Source organism: Mustela nigripes, chromosome 12 (genome assembly GCF_022355385.1).
Source record: "Mustela nigripes isolate SB6536 chromosome 12, MUSNIG.SB6536, whole genome shotgun sequence".
NCBI lineage: Eukaryota > Metazoa > Chordata > Mammalia > Carnivora > Mustelidae > Mustela > Mustela nigripes.
This window is the reverse complement of record NC_081568.1, coordinates 143,781,967-143,808,233: the sequence shown is the minus strand read 5'-3', so window position 1 is coordinate 143,808,233 and position 26,267 is coordinate 143,781,967. Positions and strand designations below refer to the sequence as shown.

The 26,267-nt window shown below is 35.7% G+C and overlaps 1 protein-coding gene across 7 annotated transcripts in view; it reads left to right on the top strand.

Moving 5' to 3' along the window:
• The window catches only part of AP3S1 (adaptor related protein complex 3 subunit sigma 1), an 81,455-nt gene that overhangs the window by 14,623 nt on the left and 40,565 nt on the right, over positions 1 to 26,267 (top strand). For all 7 annotated transcript variants that reach the window (XM_059416089.1, XM_059416088.1, XM_059416095.1 and 4 more), the window contains exons 2-3: positions 13,566 to 13,657; positions 17,111 to 17,222. In XM_059416089.1, coding sequence (XP_059272072.1) covers positions 13,566 to 13,657; positions 17,111 to 17,222 — 204 coding nt within the window. The remainder of the gene's footprint in view (positions 1 to 13,565; positions 13,658 to 17,110; positions 17,223 to 26,267) is intronic.

Genomic DNA, 26,267 nt, shown 5'->3' with positions numbered 1-26,267 from the left:
AATTTTGGCCATTCTAACTGGTGTAAGGTGGTATCTCAATGTGGTTTTAATTTGAATCTCCCTGAGGGCTAGTGATGATGAACATTTTTTCATGTGTCTGATAGCCATTTATATGTCTTCATTGGAGAAGTATCTGTTCATGTCTTCTGCCCATTTTTTGCCATGGTTATCTGTTTTGTGTGTGTTGAGTTTGAGAAGTTCTTTATAGATCCTGGATATCAACCTTTTGTCTATACTGTCATTTGCAAATATCTTTTCCCATTCCGTGGGTTGCCTCTTTGTTTTGTTGACTGTTTCCTTTGCTGTGCAGAAGCTTTTGATCTTGATGAAGTCTCAAAAGTTCATTTTCGCTTTTGTTTCCTTTGCCTTTGGAGACACATCTTGAAAGAAGTTGCTGTGACTGATATCGAAGAGGACCACCTTTTATTTCTTTGTTATGTGATGGATGTTTGGGTTTTTTCCATCTTTGACTACTATGAATAATGCTATGAACATTACATTCATATACAAATATTTGTGTAAACGTTTGTTTTCATTTCTCTTGGGCATATATCTAGGTGTGGAATTGTTATGATAACTCTATCTTTAGTTGTTTGAAGAACTGCCGGAGTGTTTTCCAAATTGTACTATTTCACATTCTCATCAGAAGCATATGACAGTCCCAGTTTCCCTATATCCTCATTAATTAACTCTTATCTTGTTATTGTTCTTTTTTGATTCTGACCATCCTGGTGGATGTCAAGTGGCATCTATCTGTTGTGATTTTGATTTGTATTTTCTTTTTTTTTTTTTTTTTTTCTTTTGAGAGAATGGAGAGAGAGAGAGAGAGATTGAGATCACAAGTAGGCAGAGAGGCAGGCAGAGAAGGGGGAAGCAGGCTCCTGGCCAAGCAGAGAGCCCGATGTGGGGCTCGATCCCAGGACCCTGGGATCATGACCTGAGCCGAAGGCAGAGGCTCAACCCACTGAGCCACCCAGGTGCCCCTGATTTGTATTTTCTTAATGACAAATGATGTTGAGCATCTTTTCATGTTATTATTGACTATTTGCATATCTTCCTTGAAAAAAAGTCTTTTCAAATCCTTTGTCCATTTATAAGTTGGGTTGTATTTTTATTACTAAGTTGTAAGAGTCCTTTATGCATTCTGGATGCAAGTGCCTTATCAGGTATATGATTTGCTTATATTTCTTTCTATTCTGGTTGTTGGTTGTTGCCATTTTCCTGCTGATATCATTTGTAGCACTTATTAACTTATTAATCTTATTATAATTAAAAAGATTTTTAATTTTGGTGTCCACTTTATCTGTTTTTCTTGTTTGTGCTTTTGGTCTTATATCTAAGAAGGGTTTGTCTAATCCAAGGTCATGAAGATTAAGGAAACCTGTGTTTCCTTCCAAGAATTTTGTAATTTTAGTTCTTACATTCAGGTCTATGAGCCACTTTGAGTTAGTTTTATATATGACCTGAGGTGGGGATCTAACTTGGTCCTTTTGCGTGTGGCTGTCTAGTTTTCCCTGCACCATTTGTTGAAAAGACGACTGTTTTTTTGTTTGTTTGTTTGTTTTGTTTTGTCTTAAAGATTTTACCTATTTATTAGAGAGAGAGAGAGAGAACATAAGCAAGGGGAAGGGAAAGGGACAAGCAGACTCCCTGCTGAGCAGGAAGCCTGATGACCTGAGCCACCCAGGTTCCTCAAAAGACGGCTGTTCTTTATTCATTAAATTGTCTTGGTCTCTTCCTCTAACTATCCCCCCACCTTCCAATTTTAACCTTGTTCTTGAATTCTCAAACCTTTCAGCTGTCACTGTGGTTAAATTATCTCTTTAAATATTTCAAACTCAGTCTGTCACCTCAGCTATGTGTTCAAAAAAAAAAAAAGGGGTCTTTGCTACTAAAACTGGGAGATATTATAGTGAATGGTAGTTGTAGAGTGTTAATAATAGCTATCATTTATTGAGCACTTTATTGGGCTAAGCAGCTTTAATACATTTTTGTACATTGTAAGGGAAGATACCAGAGGGTGTTTCTCTACAGAAATTTAATGAAGGATCTGGGCAAGTACTAATACTTTTCCCTCCATGTTTGGGATTTAAGGTAGCCGCATTCTCATTGCTTGTCCATTATGTACTCGTGCTTAAGTGAGGCCTACTTACATAGCACCAAGGCTTTGTGCAGACTTCCTGCTGGCAAAAAACCCACACTCACTGAATTTTCTTTCCTTTCCTTTTCTTTTTCATTATTTTGAAATGTTAGGTTTTTCTGAGGCTTAACCTTCATACCTCTCTTGCTTTTAATGAAAAGTGAACTTTGTTTCTCATATATACACCTTGCTCTCCTGATCCCATGGTTTTGCCTGTTTTGGTTTTTTTTCAGCTTTGAATGCCATGCAACTTCATATTCTCTCTTCATTGAATTTCTAAATTCTACTTATCCTATAAGTCTCTTTCTAGACATCTGTCTCTTCTTCGAAGATGATGTTCTTGCTGCTGAAAATCATTTTTCCGCTTCACCTCTTGTAGTATGCTATTTGTATCATGCTTACGTCAGGAATTGCTTTCTAACTTTTATTACAACGACATCTATTTCTCTTTGGGAATATTAAAAAAGGCAAGACACAGAACACTGAATAAAAGTTTGAAATGGTTATATTCATTTTATTTTTTGTTTTAAACTCTCAGAGAAAAAGATCTCTTTTTCTTTCATCTTGGTAATCCTTGATATTCTAGCAGCTAGCAGAGTCTGAATGCATTTTAAGAAAAAAATTCTCTGAGTGTGTATGGGAGGAGGGACGAGGATTATGACGTATTTACTATTTGACTAGAGGATGTTTTGGTTTTAAAGTTGCCTTTATGACATACGTATAAAAACAGGAAATGAGCATAGGAAGAGAGAAAAGTTTTGTTAGTGGGTTGCTGAGTCTTTAAAATGAATTTTCACTAATGCATTAAAAGAAGTGTTTATTTATTTTTAAGAGAAGTAACTAAAACAACAAATGTTGTTGCCTTTATATAACTCGAATTGTCTTTAGACTGATGTAATCTAGGAGTTGTGACCAGCTGAAATTTATCTGTTGACTTCTGTGATGAAGCTATAGTATTAGGAAATCTGATCTGCCTGAAGCAAGCTCTAGGCTTCTTTACGAAAGCTATTAAATTAAATTGATTAATAAAGAAAGGGAAATTGTCATATGTCAGCAGAGATTTGATTTGTTTAATCTGAAACTTTGGATGTTTGATTAAAATCTTAAGGCATTCTTCCTGATACTGATTTTCTTAGATGAGTATTGCTGACATTTTAAGAAAGGTGGGTGCTTATGAGAGGCAGTCTTAGAAGTTTATATGAGAAATTATTTTCACTGATAAAATAATAAAACATAGTTATGGTTTAGCTTATATAATCTGTAATTTGTTTATAAACAATAACAGTGCAAAAAGGATAATTTTTCTTAAAAGAAAACTCCTTACAAGATTTTACACCTGTCATTAGAATTTTAGAGCTTCTTTTATAGACAGTCTCAGAGACAGATGTTTTAAGTAAGTCATTGTTAATCCGTGTTTATTATGTGCCAGGTATTGTTTTTAAGAGCTTTATGTTTTTTTTTTTTTAGATTTTATTTATTTATTTGACAGAGAGAGATATCAGAAGTAGGCAGAGAGAGAGAGGGAAGCAGGCTCCCCACTGAGCAGAGAGCGCCTTGTGGGGCTTTATCCCAGGACCCTGAGATCATGACCTGAGCTGAAGGCAGAGGCTTAACCCACTGAGCCACCCATGCGCCCCAGAGATTTATGAATTTTAACTTAATCCTCGCAACAACTGTGCGAGGTAAATATTGTTATATTATTCATACTATAAATGTTCCGATATTCAGTCACAGAGAGGTTAAGTAAACTTGTTCAAAGTCACACAGTTAATAAAGAGCATGTCCAGGAATAGACCCATATAGTCTGGTTGCAGATTTTATACTCTCCTCCCTTCCTTCTTTATTTTTACTTTGTTTAACAAAGTTTTACAGACACATAGGTTAAAGGATCTAATAGTTCTTCTGTAAGGCTTATTATGAAAAATAACATTCTTTCATTTCTCCCTTCCCACAGGTAGATACTTTTAGCTGATTATTCAGTATTCACATGTCTCTAAATGTGTTTGTTTTGCTGCCTTATTTTTTCAGTTGCAGGCATGATTTGTTTACTTCTGCTATTGACAATGCTTCTTTAGCTCCTTACTGTGTCCCACCCAACATCTGCATCCTTCCCAGTCTTCTCACTGTTATTTCATAATACTGGTTAGAGCAGTATCTGGTGTTTTCATTAATTTCCTGTGTAAATGCTTTTCTCACCTGAACCATGTTATAAATTGTGCTTAGTTTTTTCCTCTCCTGACAGTTCATTTTCCTTGGAAATAAACACTCGCCTTTTTCTTTGATCTAGTTTTTTATTTACTTACCACTAACTGACATCTTTGTCATTCACAATCATATGCTTCTTTCTCAGTGTCATGTTCCTGAAGAAATCTCTTCTGGAATCTTTTGACTAGGTCCAGTCTAGACCTGTTGGATGGCAAATATCTCTGTTATCTTTGGAATATCTTTAGCCTGTTTTTATGTTGGACCTCCTATTGCTTGATTGTGTGGTTTGTTACCTTACCCTGGAGAACACTTCTCCAGTAACTTCTTAAGAAAGGCCGTAAGGAGATAAATTATTTGAGACCTTGCTTGTCTGTGAAGAGTCTTATTGTAACTTCACATTATCTTGTCTATAGAATTCTAGGTTGGAAATAATTTACCCTCAGAATTTTGATGGCATTGCTCTATTGTCTTTTAGTTTCCAGTATTGCTATCAAAAAGCTTGAGGCAATTTTGATTATTTTTTCTTTGTGTATGGTCTGTTTTTACTGTCAAGAAAGTATGTAGACTCTTGTTTTTCCGAGATTTCTAAAGTTTCATAGACCCTTTGCTCTGAGGCTGTTTTATCAGTTCTGAGTACTTGATGAGCTCTTTTTTTCTGGACATTCTTTTTCTCTCTGCTTTAAAAATTCCTCCATTTCCTCTGTTCTCCTTTTGAATCTCTTTTTATTCAGCATTCCTCTTGACTGTTCTATTTTTCTTATTCCTCCTCTTCTGTTTTCTGTCATTTTGCCCTTTGACTATTTTGTGGTTGACTTCTCAACTTTATTTTCCAGTGTTTCCCTGAGTTAAAAAAAAATTCTGTTTAAATTTTTAATTTCCATGAGCTCCCTTTAAAATATCTGGATATTGTTATCTTATAGTATGCTGTTCTTATTTTATAGTTGCAATTTCTTTATTACTTCTCTGATACTAATGATAAATATTAAAAAAATTTTCTGTGCCATACTTGGTTTGTTTTCTCTAAGTTATTTTCATCCATATTTTGTCTTTATGTGAGAGCTGTCTTCAGATGTCCAGTAATCCTTGATTGACTGCTTCTGTCTAAGGTTAGGATTCTTAAAGCTAATTAGAAGCTCTGAATCCATGATCGGGGATTGCCCATGTGAGCTGTACTTGAGATTATCAGACTAGGCAGTTTAGCTGGTGTGAAAATGGCAATTGCTGTTAACAATCCCCCAAATCTTAGTGGCGTGACACAATAAAAGTTTATTTTTCACATGAAGTCCAATATTGGTGATTCTGATGAGCTAGAAACTTCTTTGTGTGCATTTGTTTTTTCTTGAGGGTGAGGTCAAAGGCACTTCTGCATCTAGTTAACATGGGAGATCAGGCAGCATTTTTATATTTTTAACCAGCTCATCTGGGAGGAAAAAGCTATAATTTGTAGCCTTTGCTATGTGGTGTCAGTACTCCCATGATGGCCAGTTGTCAGGCTCTCACCATGATGTCACAGAATGCAGAATTGGGAAGAGATAAGCCCAGTTGTCTTCCAGTTGTGTCAGCTGAAGCATTCCGTTGCAACTACTAACCACATTCCATTGGCCAGAGCCTGTTTGTGTTGGTCTGCATTAATTCAAGGAAAAAATGAAAAATATTGTTGAATTGTGTGTCTGGGAAGTAAAGGAACTACATTCTGGTGAACAGATAACAGATTCTGCCATTGTGGGAACTCCCAACGTCATTATCTTTAGATCTAAGTAGAGTTCCTGGAGAAGTTTGTGCCAGGTTCCTGCCTAGAGGGTGAAGAAGACCTGGTTTAGGCATTCTGGGAACTGATTGAAAAAAGGACTAGCAACAGGTATGGGTACTTTTTCCTAGATACTCTGTTTTTAGTACACTGTCTGTATTTGCTTTTTATTGCTGCTCTGACAAATGACCAAAAGCTCAGTGGCTTAAAACAGTACAAACTTGTTATCATACAGCTCTGTGAGTTACAAGTCTGATAAGGGATTTACTGGGCTCAAATATACATATTATTAAAGCTGCATCCCTTTCTGAAGGCTCTAGGAGAGAATCCATTTCCGTGCCTTTTCCAGCTCCCAGAGGCTGCCTGCATTCTTTGGCTCTTGGCCCTCTTCCTCCATCATCTAACCAACTGAATGGCATCTCTTTTGATTATTCTCTGGTCACATCTTCCTCTGACCACGGCCCAGGAAAGACTGCCTGATTTTAAGGAGCCACATGATTAATTAGGGTCTATGAGATAATCTGGGATAATCTTTCGAACTCGAGGTCATTACTTTAATCACCCCTGTAGAGTCCTCTCTGTCATGTAAGGGGATATATTCATAGGTTCCAGGGATTAGGATGTCATTTTTGGTACCCCTTGCCCTCCAAAAGACCCCAAATTTTATCTACTCCTTGAAATAAGTTTAGAGACTTTTCTTGGGGATGGCAGAGGGAATTTAGTGGCTAAACTCTACCTCAGAAACAGTCCTCCTTATTTTACATTCCTCTTTTCCAGAAGTACCTACAAGTACCAATTCTTGAGCATTTGGCCATTTTGTGATGCAGATTGGGTTAGTTCTTGGGTTTCCCTGTCACCGATTTTGAGGTTTTCTGAGATTCACTTGATACTTGACCACTCATTCTAGCCACTTACTAAATTTTGTTACCCTGTCTTCTTTCTCATTTTCCTCATCCTTATGGTTTATGCCCTTAAAAAAAGGGGGAGGGGTTGATACTGTTTTAGCTGGGTTTGAGAAGGCCACAAAAATAGATATTTTTGTACATTTAACCTATTGTCTTAATTAGAACAGAGCTCATACCTTTAACTACTACACCATACTGTCTTTACTTTACTGCCTCCCTTTTTTGGTGTGTGTCATGTAATCCTGATGTTTGAAAATATGAATGAATGTGGATCCCTTCTTCTACATTTGAAGTTCATTTATTCAGTGTACTTACATTGATGACTCTATGCCAGCCATTGTGTTGAGCATTTCACATTTAAAGATTTAGAGGGGGTTGGAGTCTGATAGAACTCAGATATCTACAAAGGAAATTTGAGCACACTGTTAAAAGTATATGTTAGGATTAAAAACAGTATCATGGAAGCACCGAGGAAGAAGGAAATAATTTTTTCCTGGGAAAGTACAAAAACACTTGACAAACCATCATGTTTGATCTGAGGCTTAAAAGGCTGTTGCTAGAGAATGGGGTGAGAGAGTAGGAGAATAGGAAGGAAGCGCATGGTGAGAAGTTCAGTGCAGTTGAAGTGGATTATGTAGAAGAGAAGAGATAGATGATGAAAACTCATAGGTAGGTCAGGAATCGGCTTTGGAAGGTTTTGTTTATGGCCTGGAGGGAGTTTGGATGTTAGGTCAGATGGAATCCAGGGAACTAAGAAAGGAAGTAACAAATACTGTTACTTAGGAAGGAATTCTGGTCCCATGGGTGAGATGGTTTGGAGTGGAGAGACAGGTGGCAGAGTTAATGTTAGGTGGTTCTTACAGTATTCTGGGTAATAATAAGAATCTGAGTTGAGATAGTATCTGAATCCAGGTTTACTGTTGTTTCTGCAGTTGAATTAACAGGACTTGGTGACCCAATAGACATGGAAAGTGAAAGGAAAGAAATCATCAAGATTTTTGGCTTAAGAGATAGGATGAATGGTAATGCTGTTAGATGAGATTAGAAACACAGTAATAAAAATGGGTTTTGTTAAGAGGTACGAACTTCTAGTTAGAGTAAATATGTCACAGAGATGAAAGTACAGCCTGCAGAATGTGGTCAGTGACATTGTAGTGATGTTGAAGGTGACAGATGGTGACTATAATTACTGTGTTGAGTGTTGAGCAATGTATAGAATTGCCATATCACTTTTTGTACACCTCAAACTAATGTAACATATGTCAATTGTACTTGAATTTAAAAAAGAAAGAAAAACAGGTTTTACTTTTGAAATAGTTTTTATTTATTTATTTTTTTTTTTAGAAAAACAGGTTTGAGAAGAAATGTGATGTTTTTAGTCTTTCACATGTAAGTTTTTATATGACTTTATGGATTATAACTGGAGATATCTGTAAGCTGAAAATATCTGTCACCAGTTCAGAAAAGAAGATAGAATTCTGTTAAGTACTAGGGATATAGGAGAATGAAAGATTAGGAAGATAGCATGGTGGAAGCCACAAGAGGAAGTAAGGTCATCCAAGGGACATTGTTTAGCTCTAAATGAAGACTGGAAGGAGGTGGTAGAGATAGATGATCAAGTAAACCTAAGAAAGGAAGAGGGCAGCCTTCTTATACAGTGCTCTTTCTTTCTTTATTATACAGTGCTTTTTTCTTCTTCCCTCACTCTTTTGCATATTTTTATGAAATATTGAATAGATGAAAAATAAGTGTATATATTGAATATTTGCAAGATAGGGGAACTAATACTTTAACTGCTGCATGTTCACTATCCCTTTTCAAACAAAAATTAACAGTACCCTTGAAGTCTTTCTGCATCTCTCATCTTGTATCCTTTCCTCTTTGTATTTAAGAGATAACCATCATGTTGAATTTTTAAAAACCATTTTCATTTTTGTTTTACTACGTTTTTGTCTTCAAGCAGTTCACTGTTTAATTTTACATATTTTTGAACTTTTAAAAAGTAAAGTCATAGTATTTATATTCTTCTGTGACTTGATTTAAGAAAAATTCAACATTTCTTAGATTGTTACTGGTGTATTATATAGTTATAGTCATTCTTTTCATTGCTGTGTGATATTCCATGCAAGAATATAACAGTTTATTTATACATTTTGCATTGATGGACATTTTACATTGTAATTTTTTGTTGTTGTTACGAACTTTAGTGCTGCTATAAGCAATCTTGTAAACATTTTTTTGCATTTCTTTAGTGTGTAACTAGGAGTTGAATGAATGCCTTTGTCCTTGGGTATATTCATGTTACTAGGTGATGCTGGTCTGTTTCCAGAAGTGGTTGTACCAATTTCAGTTCTTATAGTATGGGTGCTTTGTTGCTCTGTATTCTTGCCAATACTTGATACTGTTAGACATATTTATATATCTTCATTGATAGTATGGGTACTTAATGTTGTTATTGTAGTTTTTAACTAGTAGGGTTTTTTCCTTTTTTTATTTTTCTTTTTCTCCTGTATGAAGTTGAAATCTTTTATAGTTTATTTACCATTCCAATTTCCTTTTCTTGATGATTTCTTATGGTCTCTTTTGCCAAGTCCTTTCTATTTTGAGATTTTATCTTTTTCTTACTGATGTCTTCTGAGTTTTTTTTTATATGCTGGGTATTATTCCTTTGCCAGTTTTTATGTACCGCAACTATATTCTTTGTGATTGTGGCTCCCCTTCCTTTTTCTGGAGTCTTTTGAGCATTAGGAATGCTTGCTTTTGATATGATCAAATTTGCCTGTCATTTTCTTTATGGTTAGCTTTATTTTGTGTCTTAAGAGTCTAGCACTATTACAAGGTCATAAAGATTTTTATTATACTTTTAAAGCTTTATAATTTGAGCATTGACATTCATTTTTAACTAACCTGGGAGTGATTTTTTAGTATAATGTCAGAGGTCTAAGTTCATTGTAGTAAAATGAAAACAACAATTTTTATTCCGGCACCATTCATGGAAATGTCCTTTCTTTCTCTATTGTTCTATAGTGCCTATTCAGTGTTTTAAATTTAATTAACTTATATTTGTGTGGATGTGTTTATGGTTCAGTTCTATTAGTCAGTTTCCCTGTTTCTACACCAGTATCATGTTATCTTAATTACTGTGGCTTTATCATAATTATTACCTGCTCAAACAGGCTTACAGTCTACTCGAGAGTGTCTTGTCATTCTTGTCTTCTGATTTAATATATATGTTTTGGAATCAGATTCAGGTTATTAAGTTTTTCTCTCTCTGTTGGGATTTTGGTTAGAATTACCTTGATCCTTTGGAGCATTTTAGGAAGATTGAGAATCTTCATACTGTTGAGTCGTTCAGGCTATAATCACTACATTTTTCCATTTACTGAGCTCTTCTATAATTTTTTCAGTAAAATTTTGTATTTTCTCCACAGAAGTCTTGCATGTTTTTTGATGGTATTATATTCGGTATCTTTTTAAAATTATATCTTCCATCTGACAGTTGGAGAAGTTTGGAATTGCAACAGTTTTGTGTGCTGGCTCTGTCTTGTTATAGCTTTTAATTTTAACACTTTTGTGTAAATTATATTAGATTTTCCATGTGAAAAATCTTGTGGTCTGTGAATGACCGTTTTATTTCTTTCAATTCTTTTATCTTTTATTTCTTTTTCTTGTTTTTCTTATACTGATGATGGCTGATATGGCACTGAATAGGAAAACCATTATCAGTTAACCTGTCTTGTTTCTGATCTTAAAGGAAGATAGTGCTTAAACATTTTGTTTGTGCTTATGTTTGCAAAAGGTATTTTTTGGATACTCTTAATTAGAGGAAGTTCTCTTTTTTTAAATTTGCCAAGAGCTTTTTTTAAAATTCAAGAATTGATGTTCAGTTTTATCAGATGCCTTTTCCACATCTGTTGAAGTGACCTATGTTTTCTCCCTCAATCTGTTAATGTAGAGAATTACATTAATCTGTTTATAAATAATAAATCAACCAGACATTACTAGAATAAACCCATTTGGGTCATGATGTATTGATTTTTTTAAATATTAATTTTTGTATGTATGCTTTTTGGTGAGACTGGTCTGCAGTGTTCATTTCTCATACATTCCTTGTTTGATTTTGTGTCAATGTTAGCTTCATAAAATGAATTGAGGATGTTAATTCTTTATTTGTGCTTTGGAAGAGTTGTGTAAGATTAGAATGATCTGTTTCTTAAATCATTGGTCATGCCTGGTATTAAAGCCATCAGGGCTTGATTTATTTTTGATAGAGAGATTTAAAATTATTATTTATCCTCTTTATGATAATAGGATTTTTAAAGTTTTTCCTTTTCTCCTTGGGACCATTTTATTATTATTGTTTTTTTTAAGGAATTTGCCACTTCATCTTGGATTTTTTTTTTTTTTAACGATTTTATTTATTTATTTGACAGACAGAGATCACAAGTAGGCAGAGAGGCAGGCAAAGAGAGAGAGAGGAGGAGGAAGCGGGCTCGCTGCTACGCAGAGAGCCTGCTGCGGGGCTTGATCCCGGGACCCTGGGATCATGACCTGAGCCAAAGGCAGAAGCTTTAATCCCCTGAGCCACTGAGGCACCCCACTTCATCTTGGATTTTTAAACTTACTTATTATTATTACTTATTATGCTTAATATGTTCATCATATTAACCTGTTATCTATTAAATCTCTGCAACATCTGTGACTAGGTTACCCTTTGGATTGTTCATTGGTAGTGTACAGCAGATTTTTGAGTGTTGATTTTGTATCTTGAACTTTGGTTTGTTTATAAACTTTAACAGTTTTTTTCTGGGTTCTTTAGACTTTTTTTGGATATATGATCAATGTGTCATAGATGCCATCTGTGAATACAGATAGTTTTACTTCTTTTTTTAAAGGTTTTGTTTTTGTTTTTGTTTTTTAAAGATTTTATTTATTTGACAGACAGAGATCACAAGCAGGCAGAGGCAGGCAGAGAGAGAGGAAGGGAAGCAGGCTCCCCACCAAACAGAGAGCCCAATGCGGGGTTCGATCCGAGCACCCTGGGACCATGACCTGAGCCGAAGGCAGAGGCTTTAACCCACTGAGCCACTCAGGTGCCCCCAGATAGTTTTACTTCTTAACAATTTGAATGCCTGTTTGAAATTTTAAAAAACCGGTCCTTTTAATTATTGATTCTTTTACCTCGAGAGTGTCTTGTCATTCTTGTCTTCTGATTTAATATATATGTTTTGGAATTTGCAATGTGACTAGAGAATATAGTCTTATGAAATCAGTACTTTGAAATTTGCTAATCATTCCCCTGATATTCTTCAGTTTTATTTTTATTACATATATGTGTATCAAATACTACTTACTTTTACATATTTTTAAAAATATTTTATTTATTACTTTTACATATTTTTGAAATTTATATTGTTGAATGATTACATGTCATTTTGTTGACTTGCTTTTTTCCCCCTGCTATAGACTGCGGTGTCTTCCTATCCCCCCCCCCCCATTCATATGTTGAAACCCTAACCCCCAGTTTGATGGCATTTGGTATTGGGACTTTGGAAGATATTTAGGTGTTTTCTCAGGTGATGATACCATTTGCGCTCCCACTTGGTGGGATGAGTTTGGCTCCACATCTTTGTCTACAATGTGGTATTGTAAGACTTACACTTTGCTAATGTGATGCATGTGGTGTTATTTCATTGTGACTTTAATTTGTATTTCATTTCATTGCCAGTGAGGGATAACATCTTTTTTTTTTTTTTAAAGCTGGGAGGAACAGCAGAAGTGAAAGAATCTTAAGCAGGCTCCAGGCTCAGTATGGACCCTGAAGTGGGGCTCTATCTCATGACCCTGAGATCATAACCTGAGCCAAAACCGACCCAGAGGCTTAACTAACTGAGCCACCCCAGGCCTTCCATGTCTTTTCATTTGTTTATGGACCATCATATTTCCTTTCCTGTGAAATTCCTATTTGTGATTTTGCCCAGTTTCCTATTGAAGTGTTTGAGAAGCTGACTCTTTTTTACTAGCATGTGAATTGCTTGGGGAATTTAATACTTACTGAGCAAACTTTTGGTTTTACGCTATGCTTATATGACTAATATGGATGGACTTATCTCAGTTTGCATTTAAACTTAATTGGAAGCTCTAAACTTCTATATAGTCCTTCTAATAAAATACAGATTAGCTACATGAATTATTTATAACTTTACCTCTCTGTTTCAGGTTACTCATTTATAAAACAGTCACCTTTGAGTTGTTACTATCTAGTGTCCCTTTTACTAGTAGTCTTTAATTCATCTAATATTTTTCTTCCTGGATTTTGAAATTGGGAAGTGTTAGTTTTATTTTAGTAGCAAACTAAAATGTTGGTTTTGTTTTGTTTTTGCTCTTTTTTTTTATATTGAAAAGTATTGGGTTTTGTTTCTGTGAGATGTAGTATGTTAGCTCTCCAAGGACCTCCCTCATAGATTAATTTCCCTGATAGTTAATACTGCCTTCTACTTTTAAAATTCTTAAAATGCTGTTAAACCTAGAAATTTAATCCTAACATATATAAATTATTCTTTCTCAGAGTGAAGATACACAACAGCAAATCATCAGGGAGACATTCCATTTGGTATCTAAGAGAGATGAAAATGTTTGTAATTTCCTAGAAGGAGGATTGTAAGTAAAGCATTTCATGGACATTTCTAATCTTTGACTATATGATTAAAATATATACTGTTTAGTTATTGGTTACGGTAAAAATTTCCTAATTTTGATTAATTGGATAAAGAGATTAATTATCACCTTGTTAGCTATAAGTCTAACTTAAAGAATTTTTTAAAGATATGTAGTCCTTTTTTTTCCTTAAAAATGTTACAGTACATGTTACAGTAAATGTTAAATGTACTATATTCATGTGGCAAAAATTCAAACGTTACAGAGACATGTAAAATTAATCATAAACCAAGTCTCCCTTTCCTAACTTTAATCTTTCTCACTTTCTTGTGTATCCTTCTAGAAAATTAATTTTTCATTGACCAACATATAAAGATACAACCTTAAAAAAATTTTATTTACAGGATCACACTAAGTATGCTGCTTTGCATGTTGCTCATTTTCACTTAATATTTTTAGAAGTTTTGCATATAAACACATTTAGAGCTACGTCATTCTTTTTAATGACTAGAGGGTATTCCTTGGAGTGAATAGACCTGTTCATAACAACTTACAAATTCTTTTATTATAAGCAGACTGAAATCTGCTTTTCAAATAAATACCTGTGTGCATGTATATATATCTATATATAGGTATATCTGCATATAGGTAGAATTCAGCTAAAGAGTTTACTATTTTTAAAATGAATAAATAAAAATCAGTTATAATTAGCTTGCCAGCTATTATAAATAAATACTTTTAAATTAGTGGGTTCCATGAAAGCAGTTTTATAAATGTTCCTGCTCATGTTAATATAATCAATTTCTTATTTTTTTTTAAAGATTTTATTTATTTATTTGACAGACAGAGCTCACAAGTAGGCAGAGAGGCAGGCAGAGAGAGAGGAGGAAGCAGGCTCCCTGCCGAGCAGAGAGCCTGATGCAGGGCTCCATCCCAGCATCCCGGGATCATGACCTGAGCCGAAGGCAGAGGCTTTAACCCACTGAGCCACTCAAGTGCTCCTATAATCAATTTCTTAATAAGATATTTCTTCATTGACAAGTCAAGAACTAAACTTTAGCTGAGCCCCATTATGAAAAATTATATATTAGAGAGACCTATACTTTTCTATATTTTAATGTGTATGATATTTATTTTGAAAAGTAGGTTGGATAATAGAAAATCCATTCTTACTTGACCATACATCACTGTTTATCACTTAGAAAGTTTACTTGCATTTCTTAAAGGGTTAGATCGTGCTGTGGTTCAATCTACACATACACACTTAAAATTTATAAATTTTGCTATTGCCTCCAGACCTCCCAGTTTAATCGTTGAGACAGGTGTACCTGCTTTGTGTTTTTTGTATTTTAATTGTGCTTTATGTCTGCCACACTTCTGCAGGAGTTGAGTGGTCTCTGCCATTACCACTTTTCTTCATCTCAGCATTTTATTCTCTTGCAGGGACTTGTCACCCAGCACAGGGCACCGAAGGTGATGGGCATGAAAGAACCTGGCTCTTCCCAGGCAGGGCACTGTGCGATCTAGAAATCAGGGCTCAAGTCTGTGATCCTTCTTTTCCAGGCTTACAAAATGTCGGAGGCAAACATTACATCAGAGATGAGGCTATACAGCTGATTCAGGCCTAGTTTTGTGACTAACAAATCTGGTTTTCTTGATCAGGTCACTTCTTGTACCTCGGTTTCCCCCCCGTAATATGAGATATTTAAAGTAAGGGCGGGTTTTAAAATTCTGTGGTTTTATATAGTATGTTGCCTTCCATACAAGAATTTGAATCAGTATTTATCAGTGTTGCACTCTAGTTTGAAGATAAAATAACATTTTAAAAGGTAAAGTATGTACTTGTGCTATGTATTAAGTCTTTGCTTTCTTTTAATGGCATGGGTTGTCATTTTGAAACTTACAGTTCTCAATAGTTTGCTCTTCTTTTATGGTAGAGCTAAACAAAAGTTTAAGATAATCACTAAATTGCTGATTCAGGATGAACTATAATCCTGCTGTGAGTGTTCTTTTTGTGTCTTCTCAGGAACAGTTGCCATCATAGTCTATAAAAATCATCTCAGAGATTCTTTAAATTGCACATACATATTTTTAATCGAATATCTTTTCTAGAAATTTGTCTAGCATAGTAGTCATTCTTAATTCTTGTCAAAAATCACTTCCACTTTTGCTATAAGAAGCCATGAAAGAAGTGGGTACTTACAGAAGTTGTTTCTTTGGCCTTGTGAATTCAGTGTTAGTTATTTTTTTTTTTTTAAGATTTTATTTATTTATTCGACAGAGGGAGACCACAAGTAGGCAGAGAGGCAGGTAGAGAGAGAGAGGAGAAAGGAGGCTCCCCTTCAAGGAGAGAGCCCGATGTGGGTCTCAATCTCAGGACCCTGGGATCATGACCTGAGCCACCCAGGTGCCCCTTCAGTGTTAGTTTTACAGAGTTAAGAAATAGGTGCTATTTTCCTGTGTCTTGTTTGAGTCTTCCCTTAGCTTTGATTACATTTGGCCTTCATTTTATTTTATATTAGGTTTAAAGGTCTTTTGAGAAGGTAAACTAATTACTGTAAATGTAACTATGAAATAGCTAAACTAGAAAAACATAAGGTGTTTGGAATGAGTCCTAAATTACTATTTTTAAAATGCTGACATTCCAGTCAGTGTAAATAAAAATGTTTGATGAAAGAATTGAATATTTCTTACCTAAGTTTTTTGCATTTATATTTCAAAATAAAATGTATTTTTGGAGGAGATTTTGAAGGTAAATTTCTCTAAAACTTAAGTAATATTATTTTTTTTCCTCCCCAGTTAATAGTCAGCTGTAAGCTGTATAACTTACTGTGACTTACAGAGTTAAATCTAATAAGCATTTTAAAATGCCCTGTGACCTGGTTCCTGCCTACTTCTGTTTGTTTACTAATCTTTTCTTTTCCGTGCACCCTCTTTCTCTTCCTTGAACATATATATTTTTTTCTTGATGACCTGGCCTTTTTATTAGCTATCACCTTTGCCTGAAATGCTTTTCTCTAAATTTTTTCATGGCTAATCCCTTATCATTAGCTCTCAGTCTAAATGTCACTCCTAAGATTTCATCTTAGGTGGCAGATCCGACAGTACAGAATCATCCTGTTTGGAATCACCATGTAGTGCCTTCTACTCTGACCATTTTTTCTTATTTATTTGTTACTGTTCCTTTATCCACTGTCAGTAGCTGGCAGATGGTAGGTACTCAGTGGATGGTTTAATGAACGGATGAACTAATATTAAGCACCAGCTTCTTTTGTTATCTCTGAAGAAAACAGCCATGTTAATTCACTTAAGTCTCTAAGTTCACTTGAATGTTACAGCTTTACACGCTATGTTCAGGCATCTTATAAAAGGTTTTAAACAAATTGCCAGTTTGAGCTAATGAAAATGTGTTTTATTTTATTCCTATAACATTCCAATTTTTGTTTTGTCGTTTAGGTTAATTGGAGGATCTGATAACAAACTGATTTATAGACATTATGCAACATTATATTTTGTCTTCTGTGTGGATTCTTCAGAAAGTGAACTTGGCATTTTAGATCTAATTCAAGTAAGTTAACACTCTCTTAATAACAGTTGTGGCATTTATATATTTTAAAACTTGTATGTTCTTAACTTTCTAAAACGATGTTCTGTTTGGTAAGAAAGAATTTGTTCCGTAGTAGAGATTGGATGAGTAAAACAAGGTCTAGGGATGCTGAAACACATTGGCAATTTTAATCTGATTAAGACTAATCACAGCAAATTTCATCATGCCCTTTCTTCCTGTTCATGTAAGTCACGCAAGAAGTCTCAGATTGATGGATCTCTTACCATGTGTGTCCAGATCTGATCCCCAAACCCACCCCTCCCTGCCTCCTGAAAATCTACCATTATGTCCCTGGAACTCAGGGTCAGTCATAATCAAATTCCTCTTTATATTCAGCCTCTTTATTTATTTTGCCTTCACTTTTTTGCTTTAAATTGAATTGGGCTTCCCTACTGACACTATCTGTAACTGTCTCAAGTAGTAGCGGTTATCCTGCTTTCTTTGTAGTGCTGAGCCCATGAGGTGTTTTCTTCACTTCTTGTTGCTTTTTCCAGACCATTCTCTCTTCAAAAATGCCTCCAAACTTTATTTCTTGTGTTTAAACTTATACACCTTCTACCCACCCTGTTTCAGTAATCTCTCATCCCCACCTCATATTCATTGGGGATTTTATCAAAAACTTTCAAAGGTCTGAGATTTACCTTTCTTGCAAGTTACTTGTACATTAACTACCACAGTGTTATGTCATGGATGCTGGCAGAAGACAGGAGACTTCTGGGTCGGAATCAAAGGACTTATTCTGAATAGCACAAGCAGCAGACACGGTAACAGCATTTGCTTACTTCACTGGTTCCCCAGGTCCCAATTCCCACAGTCACCAAAGGGTGTGACTTGAAGAGGACCAGGAGATACCTGTACCCACAGTGAATTGAGTTATAGGAGAAGAACTACAGTCTTTTATATTGGACACAAATCATGTCTGCTCATGTCCTAGAGGAAGAGTGTATCTTCCATGGGTATAGATAAACCTGCCATTTGCTTTGAAGAGAGATACTCTCTATTTTTCAGGGCTGTTTGCTTATTTATATAAGCTTGCTTGCAGAGAAAGTCTGCAATGATGGCAGTCATTGTACCTGTGCTCACTTATGTGCAGAAATGTCAGAGTGATGAAGAATTGTCTCCTGTCAGATTGTGGTCTTAGTTCACTGGCATTCACACCAGTACTGCTTGGGTTCTAATTCGTGGTGATTTGACTATTCAATTTTCCTGGGGATAATTCTTCCAGTACTTTGGTGTCTTCAGACCCGGAATTCCTCTTCATTGAATTTTTGCCCTCTGCCCCACCTTGCTACTCATTTCCAGACCTTGTTTTTATCCAAAGTGCCATCCCTCCATTGTCTCAGTTGCAGTTTCCTTTCTGTCTACCACCTCTTATCTTTTTGTATCACAATTTCTGTTACTCCGCTAATTTCCTGGGCCTGTTGGGACCTTCAGTCTTCTAAATAAAGCATTTTTCCACTCTCCCTTGTCCTCCTGATGTCTTACTTTCCTTACCCAGTCTAAATCCCATCATCAGTCATGGTAATCATAGTCTTGTATATATTCAGCACTTTCCTTGTACCCATACTTCTAAATGTAGTTAAAGAATAAAAAAAGTAACCATGCTATAGGTCTCACCTTGTATTTATGATCTCTAAACTTGGTGAGTCCTTAGTGCTACCCAGTAATCCTATTTCCCTGGTCCATCTCCGTCCCAGACTCCTAGACAACAGCTGAGATATGTTCTCCTTTCTCAAACCTCTGGTGCTTCTAGCATCTTGCTTCCTTCTTCGATGGGAGAATAGAAGCCGGCAGAAGAGAGCATCACCCATTTATATGCTAGTCTTTTCCTCATGGCTCTGACACTTCTCCCTCTTTCTTCTATATCCTTTTTCCCGTCATTCCTCTAGCTGTTCTATGTTCTCCCATTAAAAGGAGAAGTCCTGTCCTTACTTCCCTCTCCAGCCTGTGGCTCATTTCTTTCCCATCCTTTATGTTAAAATGCCTTAAAAAAGTTGTCTGTGCACACTTGTCTCAAATATTTCTTCTCCCCTTTGCTCTTAAACACACTCGATTCAGGTTTTCTGCTCTGTTGTTGCTGAATCCAAAGATTCTCATCAGTCTTTTTTTTTAAGACTTTTTATTCATCTCTTCATGAAAATACTTTTTTCTTCTGGCTTCTAGGATGTCGTACTTGCCAGGTTTTTGTGGACCTCTTCAGTTGCTTAATTTCAGTGTCATGGTCTCTCTTATCTCTTCTTCAGCAGCCTAGAGGAGACAGAGGATCTGACCTCATACTACTCTCTGCATGGCCGTAACCATGTTAGTCCAAGCCACCACAGCTTTCCCCTGGACTATTATTACAGCAGTTTCCTGACTGTTCTCCCTCCTTCCACTACCTTTTTCCCCTCTCATCTCTGCCTAGTAAAAAAGCCAGCGATAGTGATGAAATAGGTCATAGCTCACTTTCTGAATTCATCAGTGGCTTCTGCTCTCACTCAAAGGAAAAGCCAGCTTCCTTACACATGACCCATGAGGCCCCACAAAGCTCTGAATCCCCTGCTGTTTCTCAAATACACCAGGCATTCTTCTCCCTCAGAGAAGAATGTATTGTATTTGTTGGTCTTTGTATCTAGATCGTTCTTCGATTTGCTATTCCCATCGTTCTCTAGCTCCATCGTTCTTTCAGGTTTTGACCCAGATGTCACCTTTCAATATGGTTTTCTTTGGTCCTTTCTAAAAATTTTCCCTCTCTCACATTTTCTAACTCCTCTCTTGCTTTTTAGTACTTTAGTACTTTTCCTGAGTACATATCACCATCTAATATATTATATATTTGATTTAATTTGTCTTGTTCATTGTCATTTTCCCTTAACAAGAATGTAAGCTCAGTGAGGGCCAGGTTTTTTTTTTTATTTTGTTCACTGGTTTATCCCCAGGGCATAGAATGGCAACTGGCACGTAGTAGGTCCTCAACATACAGTTGTTGAATGAATGTATTTAGTGCCTGATATTTAGCGTTCTATGTAAACAACTGACAACAAAACCCAAAGACTGAGTAGAAGTAGGAGAGTCAGTTAGAAAAATAAAATACAGTTGCTACATGCTAGTAATATTTTGTTTTGTGTTTTTATCTGAGCACTAGTTACATTGGTGAAAATCTGGAAGCTCTGTATATAGTTGAGATTTCTGTGATTTCTGTTTGTGGTATTTCCATAAGAAATTAACACATTTAATTCTGACACAATAAGCAAATGTAACTGCTACAAGTGATTGTATTGGGTTAAGATTATCATGAGGGAATGCTGTGTGCTTGTTTTTTTTCTCTTTCTTGACCCCAGACAGGGCAAAAACAGGTATATGGTGTAGGCACATTGTAGCAGATTGGAGAAAGCTGCACATAAAAAGGAAATTTTTTGTGCCAAACAAGTTTCATGGTTTTGAAATCAGCAAGAAGGGGGCATGCCTTGAGATGTAGTGTGATGGAGTAAATGAGGAATTAACCAAAGCACAAAACTTTGGTAGTAATTCTGAGTACCAAAGCATAGAAATAGTAAAAGTGGCTAGAAATGAAAAAAAAAAAAAAAAAAAGACAATGAAAAAATGAAATGAAAAAAGATGACAAGTGATAAATGGAACTATTAATATGCCAGAATACTCTCAATCTATAATTCTTAACCTAGGTTTTGAGAAAGAGGTAGGTATCTGAGCTACCTGAAACCACAGAGTATAACTAGATAAAGAAGATATAGTATACACACACACACTCACAGACACACATGAATTTTACTCAGCCATCAAAAATGAAATCTGGCCATTTGCAATGATGTGGATGGAACTAGAAGGTATTAGGCTAAGTGAAATAAGTCAGTCAGAGAAGGACAATTATCATATGATCTCACTGACATGTGGAATTTAAGAAACAAAACAGAGTATCATAGGGAAAAGAAGGGAAAAATAAAACAAGACAAAACCAGAGAGGGAGACAAACCATAAGAGACTCTTAATCATAGGAAACAGAGTTGCTGGAGGGGAGGAAGGTGGGGGGATAGGGTCACTGGGTGATACCCATTAAGGAGGGCACGTGATGTAATGAGCAATGGGTGTTATATAAGACCAATGAATCACTGACCTCTACCTCTGAAACTAGTAATAACAGTCTTCATTAATTGATGAATTTAAATTTAAAGAACAAATGGAAAAAAAAAAATAAAAAAGGGAGAAATTCTTTACAAAAAGCTGGATCTTTATTCAGGTACTTCTGAGTCCTTAATTATTAAAACATTCCTAAAAGAGAGTCACATGACTAGATATCTACATACACGAACCCCATGGATAAATTTTTAAAAATTTAAAAAAAAAAAAAAAAAAAAAAAAAAAGAAACCACAAAGTCATAGCAGACATTCTTACTGTTTTCCATTGTTTAATTGGTGGTGAGAAAATAATACCATTAAGATAAATATATATGTATGTGTATGTGTGTGTATATGTAAAAAGATAAATGTGTGTATTATATGGTAGAAGAGAAATTTTTATACTGTTTAAACCTGTAAAGGTAGACATCAAAGAAATTTCAAGTTTGAGATGAATATGCCTCACCATCCCTTGGATAGATACTCTCTTCCTGGGGCCTCCTTGAGAACCACTGCTAAGTTGTGCTTCGTTTTCCCAAAGGCTTTTCTAATGAAAAAAGAAAAGCAAACCTTTAAGTATGGATTAGTGATAGGGTTTATCAGAACCCTATATAGTATCCATTTATCTTTGTTCATTAACACACTTCTTGGTTTATCCCATAAAGAAGTAGTTAATTCACTGCAGTATTATTTCATAGAAGCTATGTGTTTTTTAGAAAATGATTTTTAATATGAAACTGCTTTCAGTTTCTCTCTCAGTTATCCACAGCTGCAGGGAGTGGTGGGCATTCACACTACATTCCAGAACACTGAATTTTTCTGAGCTAGCTGCTAATGTTACAGGAGGAAAAAAAGAAAAACAATCTGTTTAAAATGCCCTATCTGTATTGAAGAGAAAGATTTCATTGAAGAAAGACTAAAACAAATGTGGATTTTCCTAGAGACTAATTGGCTGTATCTTGTGCTTGTATCCTGGGATTTAAGCCATCGTCCTTTATTATTTTTTGATGCTGTGGGTCATCTTAATTGTTGCAATAGCATGATTGTTATATCTCAGAAGAGAATTGTGTGGGTAGTTGTTAGAGAACAAATATCCTACATTGTATCTGAAGTAAATTTTATCATGTGTTTGTGGAAAGTGGAAAATAGGTCTTGTGTTTTGTAAAATATTTTAGCCGTTGCTGTTCAAATGTTGATCATTAGTCTTGATATTAGGTAAGACACAGAAAAGAGGGTTTTGGGAGAATTGTGTCATCTTCCATTACTGATGTAGGCCAGAACTATTTTTATAACAGGATGCAGTTGAGTTATCATATGTTGATAGATGATGTCTTTAAAACAAGTTATGTAATTTACCTTACAGGGACTAATTCTATCACTACCACAAACAGGTTGGAAGTTCTGTAGTTGCTCTCTTTCCCTGTGATCACCATGGATCATTAAATCATTACAAGGGAGTGCTGAGCATGTGTGAGTCAGTCACTCTAAAAATATTGGTCAAATGAAGAAAGATGGAAGGGACTAGCTCACTGTTTCTGCTTTGGCTTCATGAAATAGCTAATCAGAGCTAATTTAGAATTGATTTTCTTGCTTTGTCCATCTTTTTAGCTTTGCGGAAGACAAGTATAATGTAAAAAGTAGAAACAGAAAATTATAAAGCAAGAGAGTTTAGATCAAAACCTCTTGGTCTTGCATTTCTTCCAAGAATGGATCGAGAAAACTTAAACATCAATATATAAATAATAAACATATGTGAAGTTTTGCTTTTTTTTAAATGTTGAAATGGTGCCGTTCAAATGATCATTGGAAACATGATTTTATGTGTTTATGTGTTTATATGCAAAGGTTTTGTGTTTCTGAGGTATGCATATGTTGTCCCAGATTTGACTTTATCTCTTGTGTGAAGTCTGAGAGAAGGCATCATTAGTAAATTCCATGTGAAATTTATACCCCTCTGTCACCAAAGTGAGTAATCAGCTTCTGTTTTCTTTTGTTTCTTTTTTTAGTTCTTTGTAAGTAAGTTGGAAAAAAGGTGATCTTTTTTGTTTCTGATATGTACTATTTTAGTGTGGTATCAACAACCATGTAAGTGCATTTCAGAGCTGGAGGCTGGCTTTTTTTAGTCTTTCTGTTGTAGCATGTCTTCATTGGAAGTGTTAAAATATTTACAGAGTGAGAATGAGAAGTTCATTAAATATTAACGTTGGTTGTTTGAGTTATTTATAAGGAGTCATATTGTCCTCAATTAATTTATTATGCCAAGCTAATAATAAAGAGAGGCTTAGAAGTTCACTAGATAATTCCAAATTCTGTTACAGTTTTCTGTACCACATGTAGCAGTTACATCAGCATGAGTCTTGTTCAGTTGTGGTCAGGAACAAAATGGAGAACTAACAACTGAACTTCTCTTTAGGTTTAAAAAGATGTTTGACCATGGCCTTACCATATGGAGTTAAACTAGAGCTCCATGTATATAGCATCTGTTGTTACCACAGTCCTGAGCCTTAGACTGGTTTTTATGAAATTATTTTACTTAATGGTTGTGAATGCCAATTTAGTATGATATTGAGCATCTCATTTAATCTCAATAGACCTTTTTTTTTCACCTGAATAAAGTATGCCTATTTTAATATGCTGCCTATAAAACCTCATGGGGTTGTTCGAAAGATCAGTGAATCAAGCAAGCTAGTCGTGGTTAAAGCCATTCAGCCTCTGCTTCGTACTGGCTGTGTAACTTTGGGCAAGTTATTTTATGTCTTTGTCTCTCATTTTCCTCACTTGTAAAATGGGAGTGTCGGTAATAATACCAGTTCCTAGAGTAGGTGCAAGCATACTGTACATAGAGCTCATGGCTAAATGACTGACATGTAGTTGTCAGTCAGTGGTTTTTAGTTAACATTATCACTAAATAATATATTTATAAGGAAGGCATATAAAGTATTATTTCATTAGTATGCAAATTGAATAGGATAAAGAAGTCCTTTTATTTTTTTTTTCATTTTTATGAGAATTTGTTAATCTTTTTATCCTCTGTGTTGTGTAATAGCTTGGGATGAATTTTATATGGTGATAGAGTTATCTGCTAAGAAGCTGACCTGATTGGAGGACCTTGTAAGCCAAGAATTCTTAACTGACAAAAGATCCTGTGATTCCGTTTATTGCATAGGAAATGATGCTGGGTGGGTGCTACTGGACAGGGAATGGTGTGCTGGTGAAGGCCTCACTGCCTTCCACCATATGTCATTGTTCTCTTTTGTTATAAGGGTAGGCTTGAAAGTGCCTTGTTAAGTAGTACACTGCTTAAACTTTGGGCTATATAGGTTTTATTTATTTATTTATAATTTTATTTTATTTTTTCAGTGTTCCAAGATTCATTGTGCACCACACCCAGTGCTCTATGCAATCTGTGCCCTCCTTAGTACCCACCACCATGCTCACCCAACCCCCCCACCCCCTCCCTTCCAAAACCCTCAGTTTGTTTCTCAGAATTCACAGTCTCTCGTGGTTTGTCTCCCCCTCCAATTTCCCCCAACTCACTTCTTCCTATCTCCCAGTGTCCTCCGTGTTATTCCTTATGCTCCACAAGTAAGTGAAACCATATGATAATTGACTTTCTCTGCTTGGCTTATTTCAGTCAGCATAATCTCCTCCATTCCTGTCCAGGTTGATACAGAAGTTGGGTATTCATCCTTTTTGATGGAGGCATAATATTCCATTGTATATATGGATCACATCTTTATCCATTCATCCATTGAAGGACACCTTGGCTCCTTCCACAGTTTGGCGACTGTGGCCATTGCTGCTATGAACATTGGGGTACATATGGCCCTTCTTTTCACTACATCTGTATCTTTGGGGTAAATACCCAGTAGTGCAATTGCAGGGTCATAGGGAAGCTCTATTTTTAATTTCTTAAGGAATCTCCACTGTTTTACAAAGTGGCTGCACCAACTTGCATTCCCACCAACAGTGTAAGAGGGTTGCCTTTTCTCCACATCCTCTCCAACACTTGTTCTTTCTTTTGTTGTTAATTTTGGCCATTCTAACTGGTATATGTGGTTTTGATTTGAATTTCCCTGATGGTTGATGATGATGAACATTTTTTTCTTGTGCATGTTAGCCATTTTTATGTCTTCTTTGAAGAAGTGTCTGTTCATGTCTTCTGCCCATTTTTTGTTGTGATTATCTGGTTTTTTGGGTTGTTGAGTTTGAGGAGTTCTTTATAGGTCTTGGATATCAGCCCTTTGTCTGTAGTGTCATTTGCGAATATCTTCTCCCATTCCCTCCCAAACAAAGGGTTGCCTCTTTGTTTTGTTGACTGTTTCCTTTGCTGTGCAGAAGCTTTTTATCTTAAGTCCCAAAAGTTCATTTTTGCTTTTGTTTCCTTTGCCTTCGGAGACATGTATTGAAGTTGCTGTGGCCGATGTTGAAGAGGTTACTGCCTATGTTCTCCTCTAGGATTTTGATGGATTCCTGCCACACGTTGAGGTCTTTTATCCATTTCAAGTTTATCTTTGTGTATGGTGTAAGAGAATGGTTGAGTTTCACTCTTCTACACATAGCTGTTCAATTTTTCCAGGACCATTTATTGAAGAGACTGTCTTTTTTCCACTGGATATTTTTTCCTGTTTTGTCGAAGATTATTTGACCATCGAGTCGCAGGTCCATATCTGGGCTCTCTACTCTGTTCCACTGGTCTGTGGGTCTTTTTTGTGCCAGTACCATGCTATCTTGGTGATCACAGCTTTGTAGTAAAGCTGGAAATCAGGAAACGTGATGCCCCCAGCTTTATTTTTCTTTTTCAACATTTCCTCAGCAATTTGGAGTCTTTTCTGGTTCCATACAAAATTTAGGATTGTTTAAGCGTTCCAGCTCTTTGAAAAATGCCAGGGG